This window comes from Cervus canadensis, chromosome 22, assembly GCF_019320065.1.
Source record: "Cervus canadensis isolate Bull #8, Minnesota chromosome 22, ASM1932006v1, whole genome shotgun sequence".
In the NCBI taxonomy this organism is placed as follows: domain Eukaryota; kingdom Metazoa; phylum Chordata; class Mammalia; order Artiodactyla; family Cervidae; genus Cervus; species Cervus canadensis.
Window position 1 is genome coordinate 42,495,881 of NC_057407.1, and position 24,018 is coordinate 42,519,898.

At 49.3% G+C, this 24,018-nt stretch overlaps 2 protein-coding genes across 9 annotated transcripts; both read left to right on the forward strand.

Annotated features, from left to right (window-relative positions):
* The first annotated feature begins 54 nt into the window (after positions 1–54).
* On the forward strand, positions 55–24,018 carry IL17RE (interleukin 17 receptor E). 8 transcript variants are annotated; one of them, XM_043442825.1, is made up of 19 exons: positions 55–230; positions 1,471–1,684; positions 12,133–12,245; positions 13,030–13,121; positions 13,442–13,475; positions 14,040–14,162; positions 14,785–14,882; positions 15,131–15,290; positions 15,385–15,524; positions 16,427–16,495; positions 17,599–17,665; positions 18,655–18,830; positions 18,911–18,958; positions 19,039–19,087; positions 19,270–19,421; positions 21,066–21,134; positions 21,614–21,665; positions 21,748–21,846; positions 22,306–24,017. In XM_043442825.1, exons 3-19 carry the CDS (start codon positions 12,161–12,163, stop codon positions 22,860–22,862), a joined length of 2,070 nt encoding a protein of 689 aa, XP_043298760.1. In that variant the 5' UTR covers positions 55–230; positions 1,471–1,684; positions 12,133–12,160; the 3' UTR covers positions 22,863–24,017. The 8 variants fall into 8 exon arrangements, with proteins under 8 accessions (XP_043298760.1, XP_043298761.1, XP_043298764.1 ...); XM_043442826.1 differs by lacking the exon at positions 1,471–1,684; XM_043442827.1 differs by lacking the exons at positions 55–230; positions 1,471–1,684 and having other exon boundaries at positions 12,227–12,245; positions 13,030–13,116.
* On the forward strand, positions 4,532–7,455 carry JAGN1 (jagunal homolog 1). Its single transcript, XM_043442831.1, has 2 exons — positions 4,532–4,767; positions 6,517–7,455. The coding sequence occupies exons 1-2, from the start codon at positions 4,679–4,681 to the stop codon at positions 6,977–6,979; spliced, it is 552 nt and encodes a 183-aa protein (XP_043298766.1). The 5' UTR covers positions 4,532–4,678; the 3' UTR covers positions 6,980–7,455.

Consider the following 24,018-nt stretch of genomic DNA (forward strand, 5'->3'; position numbering starts at 1 on the left):
CTTCCAGAAAAAGCCAGAAAGGAAGGGTGTATGCATGTTTCGAAAGCTTTGGGGCAGGGTATGGCCCAGAACATCGCATTGGGTACAGAGGGCACAGGAAACAGGCCAATGTGAATGGTGATCCCCGCTCTACTTGTGTTTGAGTGTAGACAAGTTGCCTTAACCTCCCAGAGCCGCAGTCTCTCTCATCCGTTCAACAGGGATGACGATTCCTGTCCTAAAGGGTTAAGGTAAGGATCTGTATTAATACAAGTAAAGGGCTTTGCAACAGAGATTCTTAATAGATATAAACAAATATTGGTGTTACTGATAACATAATTATTTAATAATAGCAGAGGATTTAATAATAATAATTAACACCAGCTGAAATATGTAGTGCTTAAGAATAAGATCTGTGATCCAGCAATTCTACATATACATAATATTTGGAGTTATATTTGAAGTTCCAAGGGAAATGAAAATCTATATCCACACAAAAACTTATACGTGAATGTTCATAGTGTTATTCATAACAGGCAAAATGTGGTTTCCACAAATGGAATATTATTTGTCAATCAAAAGTATATATGCTGCTACAGTACATGGATGAACATTGAACACATTGTGCAAAGTGGAAGAAGCCAGTCACAAAAGATCGCATATTAATATATGTTTGTATCATCTCATTTGTATGAAATGTCCAGAATAGGCAAAATCATAAGGACAAAAAATTAGTCAGTGGTTATTTAGGGCTGTGGCTGGGGAATGCAGAGGGAATGGGGACTGTTAGTGGGTATGGGGTTTCTCTTAGGGGAGACAAAAAATGTTTTAATTTATTAATCTAATCCTCGTCTATTTTGGTGATTGCACCAAATCTATTTGGAGGTTACACAACCCTGCAAATATAATAAAAACCAATGGATTGTACTCACCTAAGTGTGTATGGTATATGAGTTCTCTCTCAATAAAGCTGTTTTTAAAAAAGGGGTTCAACCTCATCTTTCTTTTTAATGATAGATTTTTCACACTAGTGAGTCAGAATCACATGGAAGATTTGTTAAAAATCAGATTGCTGGACTTCATCGCAGAGTTTCTGACTCAGTATGTCTGGGGTGGGGCCTAAGAACGTATATTCTGATTACATGGTGATGTTCCAAGGTTCCAAGGTGATGCTGAAGCTGTGGCTACTTAGGGACCCTATTTTGAAAACCAGCAACCAGCACTAGCTGTCTGATATAACTCATCTCAGCTTCAGTTGGATCTGACCAATAGGGATTAAAAATAGCTCCTACCCCATTGGGTTGTCATGAAGAATAATCATGAAAAGTACTTGATATAAAGCTTGGTGCACCTTCAGGCTCAAAAAATAGCTATCATCATCACCATCTTATTACTACATCTAAATCCTTCCCTAGAGAAGCTTGCAGACAACCATTATTCATTCATTCAGCAAATACTTATTAGGCATTTACTGTATACTACCCCTCCTAGGGCTGAGAATACAGCAGGAAACAAGACAAACTTGTCACATACTTAAAGAAGCTGACATTCCTGGAGGAAGGGGGAACTCGGACCATGAACAAGTATGCAGATAATCAAGATAGTTTCAGAGAATGATGTTCTTGGAAGAAAACAACACAAAGTGATGTGACAGCAACCGGCTGGAGAGCTAGATTGGCCTCTGGGCTCAGGAAAGACCTCAGAGGTGAGCTTTCAGCTAAATGATGACTGGCGAGAAGTCAATCCTTTGAAGATCTGAAGTGTCTTGGTCTATTTGGGCTGCTATTCAGAAAACCATAAATTGGTGACTTATAAACATCAGAAGTTTACTTCTTATAGTTCTGGAGGCTGACAAGTCCAAGATCAAGGTGTTGGTAGATTCGATGTCTGGTGAGGACCCACTTCCTGGTTCCCAGACACCTGTCTTCTCTCGGGATCCATACCTGGTAGAAGGAGCAAGGGAATCTCTTTCATTAGGACACTGATTCCACCTCCTGAGGCTTCCTTGGTGGCTAGTGGTAAAGAATCTGCCTGCCAGATTCCAGAACCTGCAGGAGATGCAGGTTCGATCCCTGGGTCGGGAAGATCCCCTGGAGAAGGGACTGGCAACCCAGTCCAGTATTCTTGCCTGGGAAATCCCATGGACAGAGAGCCTGGTGGGCTACAGTCCATGTGGCCACAAAAGAATTGGACACGACTTAGCAACTAAACAACAATCCCACCTCCCCAAAATCCCACCCCCAAATACCGTCACATTGGGGATTAGGTTTCAACATACAAATGGGTGTGGAGCAGGGGGACACAAACATTCAGTCTATTGTGTTCCACCTGGGACTGGAAGCCAGTCTTTTGAAGTGCTGGGGTCGGGGGGGGGGGCAGTGCATTCAAGGCAAAGGAAACATCAGTGCAAAGGATTTGAGAAGGGAATGGGCAGGGTGAGAGGACAGGAACACAAATCACTAAACTTTAAGGCAGACTAAGAGCAGAAGAAAAGTACTGATACTTCAGGGAAGAAGTTCTGGGGAAACTGTTAGGGCCCCTCCCTAGAACATTCATGCCTCAAATATTTATTGAACATCCAGCATGTGTTTAGTGTCTCATGATAAGCCAATGGATGACTCAGAAGCAGTCTGACGAACATCATGGAAATCACACACAGAAAAGACCAAGATAAGCACAAGCTAAAGCCAGAGGAGTGGGGGTGGGGGTGGTGAAGAATTGCTGAGTGACCCTGAGGATTCTTCATGGTCCTTAGAAGAGGATGATTTTGGATCATTTGGAATTTATGTACTCAGCGAGTATTTCTTAAGTTTTACCCTTTGCCAAACACCTGGGCTGATAACTTGGTTCATATCTATCTCTTCAGAGCTCACCTCTAGTTGTGGAGGCAGATTTCTGAGCATGGTTCTCAAATGCTGAAATGCATAAAATTATTTGAACATCTTGGAGTGGAGGACTCTAGTTCTGAATCAAAATTGAGAAGCAGAGGGAGGTGGGAGGGGGGATCGGGATGGGGAATACATGTTAATCCATGGCTGATTCATGTCAATGTATGACAAACACCACTACAATATTGTAAAGTAATTAGCCTCCAACTAATAAAAATAAATGAAAAAAAATTGAGAAGCAAAAAAAGAGAAGATTATATATTCAACCATATTAGAAAACTATTTTGCATCTTAAACTTGTAATACCATGAGTAAAGTCAAAGGACATACAATGCATTGGAAAAATATATGGCAACTAATATTAAATAAGAGATTCTCTATCTCTGCTATCTATATAAATCAACAAGACCAACAATGCAGTAGAAAAAATGGACAAAGAATATGAACACAGTTCAGCGAAATGAAATGCCAATGACTCAACATATGAAAAGATGCTTCAGTTTTTTTCAGTAAATGTAATTTTTAAATTCTTATTTTACGTATTTTTTCTTGTGGTAAAATGTACATAACATAAAATTAACAATTTTTAAGTGTATAGTTCAGTGTCATGAAGTTTATTTACACAGTTGTGCAACCATCAGCACATTCACCTCCAGAACTTTTTTCATTTTCTTTCTCATGTCTGTACCCATGAAGCACGTCCCCATTCCTCCTCCTCCCAGTCCTTGGCTACCACTGCTCTGCTTTCTGCCTCTACCTAATTTCTTTCATGGCCTTTTCAGTTTTAAAAAGTATAGTCCAGTTACTTTGTAGAATGTCCCTCAATTTGAGTTTATCTGTCTGTCTCTTCATGATTAGATTCTGGCCAAGTATTTTGGGCAGAAATATCAAATAAGGTATCAGCTTCCCTGATGGCTCAGTTGATAAAGAATCCGCCTGCAATGCAGGAGACCCCTGTTCGATTCCTGAGAAGGGAAGATCCGCTGGAGAAGGGATAGGGTACACTGCAGTATTCTTGGGCTTCCCTTGTGGCTCAGCTGGTAAAGAATCCGCCAGCGATGCGGGAGATCTGGGTTTGATCCCTGGGTTGGGAAGATCCTCTGGAGAAGAGAAAGGCTACGCACTGCAGTATTCTGGCCTGGAGAATTCCATGGACTATCAGTCCATGGAATGGCAAAGAGTCGGACTCGACTGAGCGACTTTGACTATCATCACATTAGTGATGCTGGTCCTCAGTTGTATCAGGAGGCATAAGGAGTCTGTCTCACTCGTGGGCAAGTATTTAGTTAACGGGGTGCCTGCCAGGTTTCTCCACTGTAAAATTACCATTTCTTCTTGCAGAGATTAATCTGTGGGGAGATACTTTGAAACAATGTGGAAGATGCATGCTCTTGAGAGAGAGTCACAGATCCCTTCCAGGCATCAGTTTCCCCATCTGAGAAGTGGGGACAGAGACGTATGAAACTTGAATTCGAGTTTAAGGAAGTGAACGTACTCGAGAGACTGGAGAATCATCTCCAGCCCTTGTCAAAACCCGCAAATGCTAGGAGTTAATTTTCTGAGCTCTCCAAAGGCTGGCGAGAGACGGCCAGGGCGGAGCGGAGACGGGAAACGCTCGCGTACGCGTGCGCAGGGACGTGACCACAGAGTTGGTCCTCCAGAGACAGAGAGGCCGGAAGTTGTCTTCAAAGAGGCGCTAGACTGTTGGGTTGGCTGAGCTGAAGCTATACGAACAGGGTCGGCAGGCAGTTGGGAGCAGTAGTCACGGCAGTTCGTCGGCGTGAGGGGCTCCAGGAGTCTGGGCGGGGAAGATGGCGTCTCGGGCAGGCCCGCGAGCGGCCGGCACTGACGGCAGCGACTTTCAGCATCGGGAGCGCGTCGCCATGCACTACCAGATGAGGTATGAAGTGAGGCGAGGAGCTCGCAGGGCCAGAAACGCAATGCCGGCCTGGTCTCAGGGTTTTGCTCCCCAGCCCGCCCTCGGGCACCTCCCAAGTCCCCTCCTCCTGGCATGGTCCAGGACCCGCCCCCAATCCCGGGAAGCCCCGTCACTGCTGTGAGTTCCACCCTTTGATCCCCCTTGTACTTTGAGGGAGTCCGGGCCCTGGGTCGCGGTTATGTTGGCCCGGCTCTCCGACCTCGGGAACCTAATTCTTAATTGAGCCTCACTTTAATCTACTTTTTTGGTCTTGAGGAAGAATTACTGAATCTCGTGAGAATGTAGCATAAAATCTAGCACAGAAGTCTGCCCAGTATGCGGTAGCTGTTAAATTTTGGGTCGTTTTGGGGTGTGGACCCTAAAGCCGAGACTTTGTCTGCCTCAGATGAATTTTATGGAACACCCCTCCCCACCTCCCAAGCCCCGTCATGTAAGGGATAGTTCTGCGTTCATTTATTTGTTCAACAAATATTTATTTACCTTCTACCCATCATGCATTGTGTTAGGCACTGAGAATATAATAGTGAAAGCAACCCTGGTCTTTGTATTCATGTTATACCTTCAGTAAAAATTTATTGACAAACAACAAATCTGATCCCTACCTTCATGGAGCTTGAAGTCTACAGATGACTAATTCCCCCCCGCCCCGCCCCCGACACACACACACCTTTCTTCACTTTCTATTAAATATCTATATCTATATCTATATTTTTTAATTTAGAGGTTTTCTATTCCTTAAATCCATTGAAGTTTCTCAGACTCTTTTCCACATATTTTTTTCCAGAGTTTTAAAGAATGACAAGCTCTTTGGAACCTCACTTTATTCTTATGCTTAGACCCTGTTCAAGGGAACCTCACAACCCAAGCTAGCATTTTCATGCCTGTCTAGAGCAGAAACTCTGCCCTCTGGAGATGTGAAGGGGATATATTTAGGACCTAAGAAAATTCAAAGAATAAGGGAAAATTTGCTTATTTTAGAAGAAAAATGTTTACCTGAAGAAGTATGGACAGCCTGAGTTGGTTTCTTTGCTGCCAATACCTCATTCCATAGGCTATACTCTATGCTATCATCAGAGTTCTCTTTCTTTTTTTAATGGCCACACAGTGCAGATTGCAGGATCTTAGTTCCCTGACCAGGGGTTGAACCTGGGTCCTTGGCACTGAAAGCACAGAGTTCTAACCACTGGATTGCCAGGAAATTCCCCAGAGTTTTCTTTCTGAACACAGCCCTGAGTTACTCTTCTGTCTTTCAAATGACTGAGTCAGTCTTTGCAACTTCATATCCCGCTACTCCCCTCCCTGCCACAGTGTAGTCCTTCCATACCCAGCCGTTTGCTCTCCTGGAACACAAATGTTTGTGCCGTTTTGCCTACATGCTATTACCTCTGCTCAGAATGTCTTATCTCCACCTACCTCTCAGAGCCTAGCTCAGTCATCACCCTTGTCTAGATAGCCTTCTCAGTCAACTCATTTCAGTCAGAATTGATTACTCCTTCCTGTGATCCCGTATATTTTGCAACATAGATTTACAAGAGTTTTTCTAGTTCGTTTGTAATTACCTTTTTCTTCCTCTACCTTGTTCCCAGCCTCCAGGCAGGAACTATACCTTATTTATATCTGTATCCCTGTGTCCAGTACAATTGCTTGAACTATAGCTGATGTCAGAAAACTCTGAATGAAAGATACTTCTCCCTCTGCTCTGCCCCACAGTGTGACCCTCAAGTATGAAATCAAGAAGCTGATCTACGTGCATCTGGTCATATGGCTGCTGCTGGTTGCCAAGATGAGTGTGGGACACCTGAGGCTCTTGTCTCATGATCAGGTGGCCATGCCCTATCAGTGGGAATACCCCTATTTGCTAAGCATTGTACCCTCCCTCCTGGGCCTCCTCTCCTTCCCCCGCAACAACATTAGCTACCTGGTGCTCTCCATGATCAGTATGGGGCTCTTCTCCATTGCTCCCCTCATTTATGGCAGCATGGAGATGTTCCCTGCTGCACAACAGCTCTACCGCCATGGCAAGGCCTACCGCTTCCTCTTTGGTTTTTCCGCCGTCTCCGTCATGTATCTGGTGTTGGTGCTGGCGGTCCAAGTGCACGCCTGGCAGCTATACTACAGCAAGAAGCTCCTAGACTCTTGGTTCACGAGCACACAGGAGAAGAAGCGTAAATGAAGCCTGCTTGATGGACTGCTATGTGAGGTGAAGCCTGGGCCTCCCACCCAGTGAACTGAGAGGGTAAAGGAGCTGCTCTAAAATCTCCTTTGGTGGCTGTGATGTTGGCAACTAGTGCAAACTAAACCTGAGTTCTGCAGAGCCCCTTCTGTTGCCGTCAGCTGGTGGTGGAACCGTTTAATTTATTCCTGGTTGGTGGAACTGGATGATCAACAGCTGTGAAACAAACTTCAGCTGGTTGAAGTTGAGGTCCTTCTGAGTTTTTCATCCTGACGTCTTCTTGGTCATTCTCTCCACTTCCATCCATCACCCCTTCCCATCAAAACTGAAGGAGATAGGAAATCAGTCAAATTGTCCTTCAATCAATGGGTCATGGAGCAGGAAACATCTGGAAGGCTGCTTCCCCTGCAGGCTTTGGTCTCTACTGTGAAACCTTTTCATTAAAAGAACCTCAATAAAGTTACAACTGCCTAGTCCCCCCCTGTTCCTTGTGTTGGGGGTTTGATAGAATGTAAAAGTGTGTTGTTTGATGGCCTTAGACACTTGGAGGTAGGTAGAGGCTCCCTGAGAAACCTGGCAGTGGCCGCAGGGAAGTGAACTGGGCACAGGGAACCTAAGTCATAGGTGAAACCCTGCAGCCGATGGGCAGGAGCTACCAGGGGCCGTAAGGCTAACCTCCACCTATAAAATTGTCCATGCTCATTTATGCAGCTTGGGTTATGGGCTTGTCTTTTGACTGGTATTCATGTTTATCATTCAGTGTTAACCATGTCAGTTACATGTGTAATACTGTTTTATGGTATCCAAATGAATTTTAAAGTATCCTACATATAGGGAATTTGCAATCTCCATGAAACATAACATCTTGTGAAACATCCAGTGAACACAGTATGTAATGGTGTGGAGCAGGTAAGTGTAAAATGGATGTGGGAAAGAGATCTGTGAACTAAACCCCCTGTCGTCTGACACATAGTAAATGTTTATTGCTTGAAGGATGAGTGTCCCTTTGCTCTTACCCGCTTGACTTTATCATGTCTGGATGACGCCCAGATTCTAACTGCAGATCTCTGCCCTCCAGAGTCGCTCTGTTCTATAAACATTATATGTACTCAATCTCTATTAGGTACTGGCAGTACTTCTGTGTACCTAAGTTTTAGATGTCCTGATTATCTTTTCAAACTCAGTGTGTCCTGAATTTAACTCTTTGCCTTCTACCTCATATCCATTTGTCTTTCTGCCTCCCTGTGTGCAGATGAGTATACCAAGAGCACAGCTGTGAATCATCAAGTCCCTTACTATGTGTCCTTGTTTTCTGAACAACCAAAATTCCTTAATCCCTTTCAGACCTATCCAGAGTGTGATCCCAGTGCTTTATCTCCTGATACCCTTACACACTGTCTGTCTCAGTCAGGAGAACCTCTTATGAATCCCCATATCAGTTCCATGATTTCCCAATTTCCTTAAAAATTTTCCTTTCAAAAAACAAAATTTTCCTTTTCTATTTCTTTACTACTTACTTCTCTTTCGAGACCTAGTTTATATGGTAATTCTGGAGCCTTCTGGTTACTTCAGTTCAAGGAGTAAGGTTTCTTTCTTTGAATTCACATGTCACTTTATCTTTTCTATTGACAGAACTAACATTTTTTTCTCACCCCTTGCTGAGTAGCTAATGTATTGTGTGCTTTCTGAATTTATTGAGTGAGTTAATTTGTCCTACTGTAGACTAAAGTCATAGCAAAGAACTAGACTGATGCATGGGTAGGATTTGGAGAGCAGAGAGGTGTAGATGTAAATGAGTGGATAATGGAGTTATGTACACTGGGTTTTCTGTTTGTTGGGATTTTAACTTTTCTGGCCTCTCCAATCACTTTTTCCCCCTTGCCTCATGGTTGTAGTATTGCCTGAAGTAAACAAGATTCCCTTTGAAAAGGATCTTGATTTAGTGGGAAGAGGACTGTATTGGATCAAAAGGCAGGTTCACATACCAAGATCAGCCCTGCCTAATTCACAAGAATGTTGTGAAGATCAAATAAAGTCTTGTAAAAGTGCTTAAAGAACTCTCTGTAACACTATATAAATGTGAGGAATCCCTGATTTTATGGAGCTAAAGGATGTAGGCATTGGAAGAACCCTTAGTGAGCATCTAGTCTGTGGGAAAGGCAGTGTGGTGTAGTGGAGAAGCAGTTTCTGATACTACACTGACTCAAATCTAGCTAGACGTTTTGCTTCCTTTTGCCTTGATTTGAGCCTCGGTGTTGGATCTAATGTATGGGGGATCATAGTATCTACCACACATGGTTGTTGTGTGGGTTCAATAATGTATGTAAGTGTGTTCGTGCTTGTGCTTAGTCGCTGAGTCTTGTCTGACTCTGTGACCCCACGGACTGTAGCCTGCCAGGCTCCTTCTGTCCATGGGGTTCTCCAGGCAACAGTACTGGAGTAGGTTGCCCTGTCCCCCTCCAGGGGATTATCCTGACTCAGGGATCAAACTTATGCCTCTTGTATCTCCTGCATCACAGGAGGATTCTTCACTGCTGAGTCATTGGGGAAACTCCGTGTATGCCATAGTATGTGCTTAGCTTAATAAATATCAAAATCCCTCCCAGTGATGAGCAGTGTTGGTGCTTCTTTCTCACAGTGGGAGTCCCAGCCCCTTCTCTTCAGCATAATTTCTTGCCTCCATATTCTGGAGTTTGATTCCTTCTGGAAGAGCAGGAGTAAGAAGGACACTTGTGTACTCTTGGTTTTTGTTGGCCTAATTTATTGGACCTTCTTGCCCTGGGTACTCTGATTGTAGGCACAGTTGCCTCAACAAATCTCAGGAATCTGCCATTACAGGAAAAGCCTAGAGACTCAGCTACAGTTGTCTGACCAGAGTCCACGCGTGGATAAGGCTTTGTCAGGAAAAACAGCTGTCCAAGGCCCCCACAGTGTACTCTACCTGAGCACGTGTCAAGGCCTGCCATGACCTCCTGAGTGCCTGGCTTGGTCCCCAAGTAAAGGTTATTGGAGCATGAAGTCTGGATCAGCTCATTCAGACACAAACCACAGGTGAGACAGGCCTTGGCCACTTTCCAAAAGGATAGGCCCTAGTGCTGCAGGCCTACCACACACCACTGTGGCCATTACTCCAGTTGGCCACCTCCTTTTCCAACCACAGAAGTATTCCTGCTCCTCCCTTGTTGACACTTGCCAGACAATCCCTGTTCCCCTAGAATTCTGATCACTGATAACTCACTCCCATAAGATATACGTATCCTTCATTCTTTCCACCTATTATGATTTCTTCCCCTACATTGTTAACCCTACCAACTCATCACATCGTTCAGTCTAGTACTTCTGTGGACTATGGGGCCCAGAAACCACAGATCTCCCTAAAGCAGTGTGTTCTGACAAAGAGGTAGAAAGACATGGGGGTGAGTCTCCTGTCTCCGTTTTGTGTTTAGTTAAGTTACTTATGGGCATGAGTTAGAGTAAACTCCGGGAGTTTGTGATGGACAGGGAGGCCTGGCGTGCTGCGATTCATGGGGTTGCAGAGTCGGACACGACTGAGCAACTGAACTGAACTGAAGTTACTTAATCTGCCCGGTGTTCCCAAGTCTGTAAGATGGTTTGGTAAGACTGACCTCAAGGGTTATAGACCAGTAGTATGAGATAATGTGGGCCAAGTGCACAGCCCAGAATCTGATGGTAGGAGTTCAGCAAAATGTTGGTCTTCCCAAGGGTGTGCTGGAATTCACCCACTGTACATTTTACTTTAAACTCCTTTTTGGGAAAGGCTCCACAATAAATGAACTAGCAAAACAAGAAAAATATAGACTTCCTTTTCTCCCTCCTTTCCCCTTTTCTTCTGTCTTCTGCCTTTTTTACATGCTCTTTTTCTTCCCTTTCTTTCTTATGTATGTGTATGTGTCTCTGTTATTTTTTTTCCACTTCTCCTCCCGTACCTTAGCCAGAGTCAGGGAACAATTAACCAACTGTTAAATGTTTTCATTGTGAGAATCAGAAGGTGAAAGTGAAAGTGTCAGTCTCTCAGTTGTGTCCAACTCTGTGACCCCATGGACTGTAGCCTGCCAGGCTCCTTCTGTGCATGGAATTCTTCAGGCAGGAATACTGGAGTGGGTAGCCATTCCCTTCTCCAGGGAATCTTCCCGACTCAGGGATCAAACCTGGGTCTCCTGCATTGCAGGCAGATTCTTTACCGTTTGAGCCAACAGGAAAGCCCAGAAGATAAAAGGAGTCAAAAGAGATAAGTGTTTGAGAACGGAACCAGCTTTCTCACGTGGTGTCCCCGGCATTAGAAACACATTATCAGTATAGATCTAAACCATTGTGGGCTAAGTGAAAAATTAGAGGGAAGACTCTGTAATCTATCTGAGCCACCAGGGAAGCCCAAGAATACTGGAGTGAGTAGCCTATCCCTTCTCCAGGGGATCTTCCAAACCCAGGAATTGAACCAGGGTTTCCTGCATTGCAGGTGGATTCTTTACCAACAGAGCTATCAGAGAAGCCTTAGTATGGCCAGACCACCCTTTTCTCCCTTCACATCTTACCAGTTTGTTTGCAGTGATGGGCTCCAAGGCCAGAAGAACTTGGTCAGGTAGGCCCTTAGATGTTCTCAGGAGCAGAGGGGCATGAGGCAGTGGTAGGAGAGGCCATAAGGATGGTAGAAAACAGAAAGGAACCGTGAGAGGCTGGCAGAATTGGAGTTGGGCTTAAAGACCTTGACCAAATCATTCTCCTTTCTGCTTCTTATTTCTCTCCTTAATTCTTACTTACCTGTCTTGTAAGGTAGTTAAGAAAATCAACTCTGAAAGTGCTTATGAAATGTGAAGTAAACTGCTTAGGTGAAACATCATAGTTTACATTTACTCAACTACCAAGCACCTATTTCATGACATCCACTCTAGGCACTGGAGAAACATAAAGAATAAGAAAAGATCTTTCTAACTCAAGAGTTAGTATTTTTAGGATAATGGGTACAATGGGGTCTTCATTCAGTGGACCTGAAGACTTAGAAACTGTTGATAGAATTGGCCTAAAGATAGCTATGGTCAAGCTACTGAAAGGTACAGAGGGCTAACAACAGTCCCAAGGTAACTTCACCCAGTAGGTGTGCCCCCAACTTTTTTTCCACTGTGTGTGTCCCCAAGGTGAGTGCTGAAGCAGCTCAAATGCTCCATGAGCTGGAGGAAGCCGTGGGACGCTGGGGAGGGTCCCCACAGAGAACGGAGCCTCGTCAGCATCGGAAACCACAGGAAACCAGGTCAGTGCGTGGGGCCCGCTCCCCCTGCTCCAGCACTCGGCTCTGAACTCTAGGGCCTCCTGAGCAGACTGTAACTGATTAGTGGATCCTTGAAGCTGGAAGCCCTTTGGCAGAAGAGCTAGAAGAACTGGCCAGTGGGTAGTCAGAAAGCTACTCTGTAATCCTGAGTCAGCCAGGTAGGGGCCAGGGTGCGTTGGGGGATGCGTGAGCTTTATGTGCCTGCTTTAATGCTTTCTTGTTCCACTCTAAATAGTGCTCAGTCACCTCCGTCTCTGGCACCCAATGCACAGAAGTGCTTGATAGCTCTGTCAGCCCCCTAAGTGAGAGGATGAAGCATTTGTCCAGGGGAGATCCAAGTCCAGGAGCTGCAAAGGGGCGGGTCCCATCTACAGGGTGTTGCAGGAGTAGGAGGGGTTAAGTAGATCCCCTAGCCCTGTACCCGCCTCTTTCCTGTTATTTCTTTGCCAGAGCAAGAGCCCCCTTGCCGTCTAGGTAGGGGAGCAGCGGGGTTTTCTGAGGGGCAGATGTCCCCCAGTCCCTGTGCTTGAAGGAATGTGGCCTGGCTGGCTGGTTGGGATCGAGGAGGAGCTCTGGGGCAGGGCGGGGCAGGGGCAGGCTGAGGCGAGGGCTCCTGCTGGCACCGCACTCCCAGCTGCTGCGCAGCAAGCTGGCCCAGGCCCCGTCGCCCACTTTCGGGCCGTGCAGCCATGCACTGGGCGCCGTGACCCCACGGAAGCCCATGGGGAGCCCCAGACTGGCAGCCCTGCTCCTGCCTCTCCTCCAGCTGCTCACTGGCCTGTCTGCCTCCGCTGGGATTGGCTGCCCCCTCCTTCCCCGCTGGAGAACCCGCGGTCTGCTGGCCTCACGCATGGTAAGGTGCGCCTGCCACTGCTGGTGGGGACACCTGGCACGCACAGGCTCATAAAACCCCCACTCTCCTGCCTGTCCTTTCCTACCACCCAGGTTCCTAAGCTCTGATGGCAGCATCAGCGTGTCCTCTACACCATCTTGAAGGGATAGCCATAGTCCCAGGGCACCGAGGGCCTGGGCAGGGTGGAGCTGGGAAGAAGAGAGCCAGAGTGGATGGGCTATTGGTTTACGGGTGTCAAAATTAGGTGATGTGAGGCCAAGGCTGCAGGGGGAACACCCCTGTGAGAACCTCTACTAATTATCCTTCTGTCCTTTCTTTTCCCTAGCGGGCCCTGTGCTTTCAGGATGGCAGTTTCACTGGTGAGTCTCATTCCCTGCCCTGCTCCCCTTCCCTGTTTCCTCCATTCTAATTTTTTGTTCTCTACTTAACAAGTGGCATAGTATCAAGGGAAAAGCACAGGGTTTAGAGTGAGGACAAGCCTGGATTTGCATTGCAATATTGCCACATACTCCACACATGGCTTCGGGCAGTGCATGGGTCTGAGGGGTACAGCAGCACAGTAGAAATGATTGTACAATGAAAACTGTTGTCCCTGAGCTGTGGGGAGGATTAAATGAGAGCCAGGTAAATCTCCAGGCCCTCCACCTTGACTAGTCCCTCACCAGTCAGTCGTACAACAATGATCCTCCCTATTTTACGCTACCTTCTACTTTACAAGATATTTTCCCATGTATTATCTTACTTGAGCTTGACAGCAGCCCCACTTTATGAATGAGGAAGCTGAGGCTTACAGGAGTCTGTAACTTGCCTCAGGTCACTTGGCCAGGGTGTAAGTGGCAGTGCTCAGCCTCAAGTCCAGCTTGTCTAAGGCAGAAGGGACCTCCTGGGACCTCACCATCTGACTTCCTTTTCTTCTGTCACAGGAAGGTCTGCCCAGATTCCTCACCACACCCAGCCGGCCCCTCCTCTCCCCCCAAAGCCTTGGCGCGCCTGGTGGTGCCACTGTCCCCACTGCTGGTGCCTGCATCTGGGGTCAGGCCCCTCGGGTATGAGAAGCAGGCCTTTGGGCCATTCTTAGTGGAGACGGGAGTTGGGGGAGTTTGGGGTGAGCCAAGTAAAACGTATCATACTAGAAGAGACGTTGGTCCTGTTGTCAACCTCAGCAGAGACTTCGGCCATCCTGAAATAGCACGCTGTGACTGATGAGTTCTGTTGTATCATTTTGTGAAGGTGTTTCTCCTTTCAGTTGGCACCAATTTTGGGGATTAAAATGTTTCAGTTCTATGAATTTACTACTATTATGTTCTGGTTGTAAGGCAAGATCTGTCTTGTAAGAAAGAACAGACAGATCTTATTCAACTCTACGTTTTTCTTGCCTACCTCAGTGCCTGGGACATATTAAATTCCCACACACTGCTTAAGAATTGACAGTTTATAATTTTTCACTGTTATAAAGAATGCTACTATGAATTTTTGTATACACATAGATTTTTCTCTACTTAAGAAATTAATTCTCTTTGATCGTATCATAACTTCCAGGACTATAGAAGTTTGGGATCATTTACCCTCCCTGATGTAAAATGATTGACCATCCAACACCAGGTCACATCTCCAGATAGGGGAGGGACTGTGAAGGGCTGGATAGTAAATGTGTTGTTTCCTGTGCAGGTCTTCAGTGGGGTTGGCTCCACCTCCTAGTGCAGAAATCCAAAAAGTCTTACAAGTTCTGGTTCTGTAGGAGACACAGGATGCCAGCGTCTGCTCAGGTACTCCCCCTGCCAGTGCCAGCCCTGCCCTACGCCCCACAGCCCTTCCCTTTCTGGCCTCTCCTCCTGTTCTCCAGTCTCCCAAGAGAGGGGGAAAGTGTGGGGCTGACGTAGACTATTCTGTCCATTACACAGTTAGGGACACGAAAGCTTAAATGTTGAGCAGCTTGCCCCGGGCTCCACAGACAGGACTAGAAGCCAGAGTTCCTGATTCCTGCCCTGAGGCCAGCCTTGCTGTCTGCCTGCAGAGGAAGTTGCTGAGCAGCTGCTGCCTGTCTGAGAAGGGCCATCACAACTCCAGCCCCTCCCCGGATACCTCCCACAAGGGACTGCGCTCCAAAAGAACCCAGCCTGTGGATCCAGAGGCAGGGGAACGTCTCTCCAGATCTAACTCACAAAAGCTTGGAGGTAGGCACGTCGTGTGACTGGAGATGGTGGCGCCAAGTAGTGGTGCCTGTGCTAACGCCAAGAGACAAGGCCACCAAATCCCCCTTCTCCCCAGGACCTGAGTTCTCCTTTGACTTGCTGCCTGAGACAAGGGCTATTCAAGTGACCATTCCTCCAGGCCCAGAGGTCAGTGTGCGTCTTTGCCACCAGTGGGCACTGGAGTGTGAGGACCTGAGCCATCTCTTCAATGCCCAGGTATGAAGTGCCATCTGCCCATAGAGCCAAATCACATAGGGCTGGAGCCAAAGGACCTACCCATTGTACAGATGAGGAAACTGAGGCCCAGAGAGGAATGGTAATTGTCCAAGACTTCTTACAAGTCTGAAGTGCCTATCATGAAGATTTCTTTGAACTAGAGAGAATACAGGGGGCCATGTCTCCTGGCAGGAGAGGAAGGAAAGAGGGGGTAGAGACCTGGGACAACCATGAATGCCTAGCAAGGAAAGGAATATGGCACTTAACCTCAGTGCGATGATCCTCAGTGAGATTCAGGTTGCCTTTTCAGTTCCACCAAAAAGTTGTTTTCCCTGAGAAATTAATAAATTGGTCACATCTGTCTTGATACCCTTCGATCTCCCTCTTTTTTGTCACTGCTCCTCAGGGAATGAGATGTCCCCTGTTCGCCCAGCCTATGGCCTGACATCCCACCTCAACCTCCAGTTGTCATGGATACTCTTGTATACAGCTGGAGCCATTTGCAGGGACTGATGCTGTACCCAAGTCCCTCAGCTCTCCACATTTAAAATGTAGATGCCTCCCGACATCATCATGATGCTCTAGCATTTAATGCACTGAGTTGGTGCTTCTAGCACCTAGCACCCTCCCCAGCATACAATAGGGGCTCAGTAAATGTATATTCCTTTCCCCAACTCCTCCCTCCCCACATTCCATGTATTGAGACACTTAGAGTAGATGGTCAGACTACAGGACAGAGATCCCTTGAGAAGAAATTTGTCAGTGAAAGAAAGAAGCCTCAGATAAGAGGAAAAGCAGGATGTATGGTGGGTAAGTTCCCAGCTTCTTCCTGCCCTTGTCCAGGGTGCCTCTGCTCTTTCTCAGGCCCCTCTTCATCTCTCCCTTTGCTGAATTGTCCACAGAAAATTGTGCCTGGGGGTCGCACTGTAGACCTGCCTTATGAATTCCTTCTGCCCTGTCTGTGCATCGAGGTAAGCAGAGGAAAAGGTGTGGGTGGTCCCTGGCTCCACTCCTAGGCCACCCAGACAGCACAGTTGGTCAAGTGTATCTCCACTGAGTCCAGTTTTAAAAGGGTTGGTGTTAATGAGATGCTGGGGGAGACTGGTGCCAGCCTAACAGTGAGCCTCACACTGGGTCAGGGGTGGAGGTGTCCTGCTGATCATGGGATATTCCTGGGGGTGATTCCAACCTCAGCCCCACCCAAACCCACCTTGCCTTTGTTGAGACCCAGCCTCAGCCTACCCACAGCACAGAACAGACAGCTGCCTTCACTGGGTGTTCTGAGCCGTTAGGGTGAGGGCTCATGGCCACTGCAAGGTTGCATATGGCTCTAGAAGTGCCATTCCCACTAGCCCTACATGGCAGTCCTCCTCCTCTGCCTGTAGGGCTGAGGGGGCCTAGCATTATGACTTCTTTTAAGGGACTTCCCTGGTGGTCCAGTGGCTAAGACTTTACACTCCCAATGCAGGGGGGGCCAGGGTTTGATCCATTGTCAGGGGACTAGATCTCACATGCTGCAACTGAAGATCTCCCGCGCTGCAACTAAGACCCAGCACAGCCAAATAAATAAATATATTTTGGAAAAAAGGCTCCTCTGGGCTAGACAGAGAAGTCTGGGGGCCTTGTTACCAGGAAGGAGATGAAGGGAAGGTAGAAGGCAGAGACATGTAATGAGGAGCGCCTGCGAGGGGTACAGCCTCTGGATGTTGGGGGGAGAGGCCTGTCAGGGCACTTGGCAGCTTGGGGATCGCTGAGAAAGGACACCTGGGAAGGCAGAAGTTGAGGAACGTGGACCTCATGATTTGCCTCTTTCTGGAGCTAGGTTCTCCTCTCCCAGAGAAGAGGACTCAACCCCTCCCTCACTGATCCCGCTCCTACAGTCTGGAGTTCCTCCCCAGGCGCCTCCACCCTGGCCCGCACCTCACACGGCTCCCCCTCCTTGGTGCCCAGCCAGCTCAGGCAGCTTGAGCTGGCTTTGCATTCCAGGCAAAGGCAAGCCAGAATGAGTTTCAAGTCTGAGTGATGTCAGGAAAGCCAGTCCTCTGACCTCCATCCCTGTTCCCTTCTCCCACAGGCATCCTACCTGCAAGAGGACACCGTGAGGCGCAAAAAATGTCCCTTCCAGGGCCAGCCTGAAGCCTGTGAGTGTTGCTCGTGTGACTCCTGTGCACGCACACATACACACACATGCACACACACATACATACAGATGCACACACATGCACACCCTCTACACTGGTATGGGAGGAAGTCCGCAGAAAGCTTGCGGCACTTTCTCTCTGGAATCAGTGCAGAGGCAAGTCATGGACTACCATGTCTGCTAAATCGGACCATTGAACATTGTCTTAGGCACTGTGGGAGGTTCAGAAATACCCATCTCAGGAGGCAGTGTCCTAAGAGGGTGGATCAGAAGACCTGGGCTCACATCCCAGCTCTGCTACTCATTCTTCTCTGAGCCTCAGTTTCCTCATCTGTGAAATAATAGTACTTGTCCTGCCTCACTTTCCAACTCCTTATGAGACTGGAATTCAATATTTTATGTGAAAGTGGTTGGTGACATCTATGCATATCGTTGAGCCCAAATTGCAGAGACAGGATGCTCAAACATGACAGATGAGTAGCAGCAAGCAGCCCATGGTCCAGGGCAGGATTGCATCTAAGGAATAGGCTATAGGGCATGATCTGTGTGGACAGAGAAGCCCATGATGGTTGTCTCAGGGGAGGGAGAAGCCCATGGTAGTTGAATAGAAAAGGTCTCCTAAAGGAGGTGACACCTGAGTTGGGCTCAGAAAAAGGGCGGGATTTAGAAAGAAGAGAAGGGAGAATAAAGCATTCCTAATTCTGAGAGGAATGTAAGAAAAGATATGAAGATTTTTAGTTTGGGGAGCAGCAAGTAGTTGGCCAGAAAGGAGGCACAAGAAGGAGAGGAGATAGCTAAATATAAAAGGTAACAGGCGGGGCTGGAAGCGGCATGCTCCTTTACCACTTAGGCAGACCATGGCTGTGCCAAGCTCCTTCAGAAATATCATCTAAAAAAAAAAAAAAAGAAATATCATCTCCTGATGCCCTGGGGATCGGGATCAGTCTCAGGCCTCCTGGGCCTCACTCTCTGCCCCCGCTGCCTGCCCAGATGACTCGGACTTCTGGGAGTCAATGAACTTCACTGACCACAGCCAGCATAATCAGATGGTCATGGCCGTGACACTCCGCTGCCCACTGAAGCTGGAGGCCTCCCTGTGCCAGAGGCGGGGCTGGCCCACCCTCTGCGAAGACCTCCCCAATGCCACGGCTCGAGAGTCAGAGGGGGTGAGTCAGGCCTTCCTAGGGCCTGGGCGAGCAGGGCTAGGGCCTGGGGCCCTGCTCTCACCTCCCTTCTCCCCCCACAGTGGTATGTCGTGGAGAAAGTGGACTTGCATCCCCAGCTCTGCTTCAAGGTACCAGCATGGGCAACAGGGGCCGGGAGGGTGTGCGTGGTGCCTGGAGCTTGCTGACTTGCTCTTCTTGGATTTCTCAGTTCTCTTTTGGAAACAGCAGCCACATTGAATGCCCCCACCGGACATTCGGTGAGCCAATTAGTGACCCTGGCTGGGACCCCTCTCCCACCATTTCACCCTCAGACAACTGTGGTCAAGTCAGACTCTATCCCTGCCCTAGGCTTCTCTGTCAACTGCAGCCCAGCTCCTATCACCTCCCACAAAACATCATCTCTCACCTGATGCTCTCCCCTACCTGCCCCCCTCCCCAGCAGTCCTGTCCTGGAATGTGAGCATGGATACACAGGCCCAGCAGGTGGTCCTCCGCTTCTCTTCAAGGACGCATGTCACCTTCAGTGCTGCCTGGAGCCACCCAGGCTCGGGGCGGGACAGCGTGGTGCCCCCTGTGTACAGCGTCAGCCAGGTACGGCCTCGCCAGAGTTTGGCTCCCGGGGACCTATTGATTAGAGCGCATCAGGGAGAGGCAAGCAGGTGTCTGACTTACAGCATCTGCTGATTTAATGACTTGATAAGCCTGTATTCAGCTGCCTCCTCTGCCAGTCAGTGGAGTCTTCGATGGAGCAGTTTCTAGGCCTTTCCTTTTCTAAACCAACAGGGATAAACAGGCAAGAGGCTGGCCCTCCCACTCCCAGCTGCTCTCTGACCCACTCCAACTGCCACCACATTTTGTACTGATCCCCTCTCCTCAACCAGCTATCCTCCACACATCCCTGCCTGCCTCCACAAGGCATCTGGCAGGAGTTCTCTGTGTCTGGGAGACAGAGCCCCAGGAAGCTGAAATGCTCTTTGCAGAATACTGTGAACCACTGACAGATTTAACTCTATCATGTGAACTAAAAACAGCTAACTAGCGGACTCTCTTCTGTGTATCTAACATGAAAACCACCATCAAATGTATCCGCAAAACCACAGCACCAAGCTGACTAAGCATGCTCGCTCTCTTCAGTTCTTTCTCACTCACATGCAGCTTGTTCATTTGTTTCATATTCTTTGAGGGCTCCCAAGCAGACAGATGGTAGCAAATGCTACAGATTTAAGACGAACTCATGTGGGATGACCTAAAATAGGGAGCTATATCCAGGGACTCCTTTACTGCTGTGAGCTGGGAACATCATTGAGTTTAACCATGGTTTGAGAGCCACTGTATCATACCCACTCACAGCTGGTTGGAGAATGGGGGCTGAGGAAGGACTGGGTCAGGGGGTGGAGGGTGTTCCCAAAGAATGGAGATTGATCCACCCTAACCGACGCCCAGAACACAGGGTGAAGCCACATCCTGCCCGTAGACGGAGGGCCGTCAGTTCAGCATGCGTTTATTCAGTGCCTGCTCTGTTGCCACTCTGTAATAGGCCCTGGAGAGATAAGAAAAGTATGTAACACAGTCTCTGCCTGTAAGGAGCCTATCCTGTAATAAATAAGCACTGCTACTAAATGAATACATGCTACACTGTGTATTATAATGGCATCCACCTGTATATTCCCGTGTGAGGCTTTCAGTAACCCAGTAAAATAAGGATTATTATCCATTATACACAGATGAAGAAACTGAGGCTCAAGGAGGGAGGTAGTCTATCTCGATGCAAAGATCCCCCTGCTAGGGACCACAAAGGCAGTAGTTAGCCTGACTTTTGTTAGCTGTGGTCTCCTGACTCTACAACTTACACTCTTTCCAATGGACAAGCTGCCCCTCCAGGTTTGCAGGGCAGAGATTAACCTCCTGGTTTGTGAGCTTCTAGAGGACAGAACCAATATCTGTGCCCACCTTGTTTCCTCAGGGCTTGGTACAGAGTCAGTACCCAGAGTATGTTGATGAGTGCCTGATTAACGTGTATCTGTGCCACAGTTCAGGTCTGGGAATGATCAGCAGGATCTGGGAATGAAGCCTGGGAAGGCTTCTTGTTGGGGTGGCACTTGGTCCTAAGCCTGGTAGGATTTGGGGTGGGGGTGGCATGGAGAAGGGAAAAACACCACATGGGCAAAGGCTCAGGGCTGAACAGAGCCAGATTTGCCTCTATGGGGACAGTCATTCTGCTCTTTGTTCCCACAGACTCAGGGCTCAACCCCAGTGACCCTAGACCTCATCATCCCCTTCCTGAGGCCTGGAGGCTGTGTCCTGGTAAGGAATTCTGCCCTCACTCTGCATACACACCACTGGCATCTACACCACAGGTGGCACGTGGGGCAAATCCAGTTGGTAAAAATGTTTGATTTGGCCAGCATAGTGTTCAAAATTGGAAGTAGTTGCCACCATTTAATTGGTGGGAGAAGTCATATTTTAAAAAGTTGACTTTCGGCGTTTTTTGAAAACTCAGAAAACCTGGTGCTTTGTGAAAACAGTCAGACGTGGTGATTGGGATGGGAGCTCAGTGGTGTCTGATTGCTTCAGTCAGGACTTGTGCCCCTCCAGCTCCTCGTGGATACCCTGGTCCACTTTGGGTTTACTTTCTGAGTTTGCCAAAGCTGGCCCAGACGCAAACCCTGTGCTAGAGGAATGCCCTCTCCAGGGTCCACTTCTCCATCCTCCCACCTCATTCGGCTTCCCCGGGGAGGAGGGTTTACTCCGGCTCATAAGGGTGGGGGGCTCTGTGCCCTCAGGTGTGGAGGTCAGATGTCCAGTTTGCCTGGAAGCGCCTCTTGTGTCCAGATGGTGAGTTCCTGGGAGGGCCCGGGGAGTGAGAGGGAGGCTGGGCGCTGAGGAGCTGGGCTTCGACTCACGCTGCTTGACTCAGCCTCTCACAGACGCCTGGGGCTCCTGATCCTGGCGCTGCTGGCCTTCACCACCCTACTGGGAGTTGTTTTGGTTCTCACGTGCCGGCGCCCTCTGTCAGGTAAGCTCACTGGGAGGTAACCTGAGGACTTTTTTGGCTCCTAGGCCAGTTGCCCTCCCATTCCTCCCCTGCCCAGGATGCCTTCCCAAAGAGCCTCTTCCCTGCCGTGGGCACCAGCCCTGTGTTACCAAGGCTGTTAGCTTTAGGCCCCCTAGTGGGCAGAGATGGTTAAAGCAGGACAAAGGTCCCTAGAGACGCCTCCGCGGCGTCTCTAGGCAAGAGGCAAGTGGGGTGGAAATGCAGCCAGCGCTGCACCTGTCGCCCTCGCCTCTTCCGGGGCACCTTTATCTAAATTAGCCCAAAGGTGCCCTATAGACTAAAGCTGCCTTGGGTACCCAACCCTGGCGCAGATGAGGAACGGGGAATGTGGTGGGGGCGCGGGGAGCAGGGTGACGTTCAACCCTATCAGGTGGCCCCCTTTAGCCCCCAACCCTGCTCATCTGTTGCTCCCGCCCCCAGGCCCGGGCCGAGCACGGCCGGTGCTGCTGCTGCACGTGGCAGAGTCTGAGGCGCAGCGGCGCCTGGTGGGAGCCCTTGCTGAACTGCTGCGGGCCGCTCTGGGCGGCGGGCGCGACGTGATCGTGGACCTTTGGGAGGGCACACGGGTGGCGCGCGTGGGCCCCCTGCCGTGGCTCTGGGCGGCGCGGGCGCGTGTGGCGCGGGAGCGGGGCGCCGTGGTTCTTCTGTGGAGCAGCGCCGGCCCCAGCCCCACCGGCGGCCCGGATCCTCGCGCTGTGCCCCTGCGCGCCCTGCTCCGCGCCACCCCGCGCCCGCTGCTGTTGCTGGTTTACTTTAGTCGTCTCTGCGCCAAGGGCGACATTCCCCCGCCCCTGCGCGCCCTGCCCCGCTACCGCCTGCTGCACGACCTGCCGCGCCTGCTGCGCGCCCTGGACGCTCGGACCTCTACCGAAGCCACCACCCGGGGCCGCTTCGTCGCCCGGCCGCGCCTGCGGGGTCGCGTGGAGCTGTGCCGCAGGCTGGAACTGGAGGCCGCCAAACTTGCCGACCAAGGCTGAACAGAACTCAGCGCAGTCGGGATGTCTGTGGCTGCGGGCGTAGGGGAGCTGGCTGGAACCCCCTCACTCGGCGTCCCCGCCTGCTCCACACTTCGCCCCCCCCCCGCTCATGCTTCCTCAACCCTCAGGGACAGTCTCTCTTTACTGAGAACTCCCTTGACCTCAGTCCTGCGGTGGGTGGGGATCATCACACTTCCTCTCTCCACAAGTTCCAGAGAATCGTGCACGTAGGCTCCAGTCCACACCGGAGAGGCTGGGACAGGGCTTGAGGAGGCAGAAGAGATGGCATTTCTGACTGGGAGGCGCCTCCAGACGGCGTACGGGGGCGGAGGGGGGCTGTGTGTGTGTGGGCGGGGGGGGGCGCAGAACACCCCTTTGGGGCTAAGGATCTGCCTTTTCCAGATGGGGGCCTTGCCCACAGTCGGAGGGAGGGAGGGCTCAGGACCCAGGGAAAGAATCTTTGGCCCTGGGTGGTGGGGCAGAGATGGGACAGTGGAGACTGACAGAGAGGTGAATAAAAGAAAACATGATGGGTAAACTAAGAAACACAGGGTGCTTCTTCAGTGTGCCCAGGGTGCTGAGCTGGCGGAAGGGTCAGCAGTACCCTACCCAGGGGTGGTTATACATCATTCTGTGGGCCCAGATCCTCTGTGTCCACATCCACATCCACGTTTGTCACGTTCTCACAAGCAGTGCCTCTGAAAAGGCAAAGAGGGATCTGCAGATTTTGATCCTCACTGTGATTCTTCAGAGAGAAGAAAGGAGAACAGGTGGTGTGGGTCCATGGTTGTGCAGCTAGCCTGTGGCAACAGCACAATTAGGACCCTGCCTTCCTGCCTCTGGGTCCTGGGTTCCTCCCCCCTGACCCCACACTTCAGCATAAGCCAATCGGTGATGAGAAGCCCACTTTCTAGTGCCTTTAGAGCTCCTGTTCCACAGTGAGGCCCAAGGAGAATGTGGGAAGGGACCTGGAGTCCCAGAGTCATATGGGAAGTGAAAATGCCCCAGGATTGCCCAGAACCCTCCTCCTTAGGGACTCCCAGAGTGAGTAAGAGCTCCCTTACTCACCCATTAGGCCACCACCCTCTCCAGGGCCCCTCCCAGCCAGGTGTCAGCAGAGAAGGAGGAGGAGGAGGGGAAGAGGAGGAGGGACTGA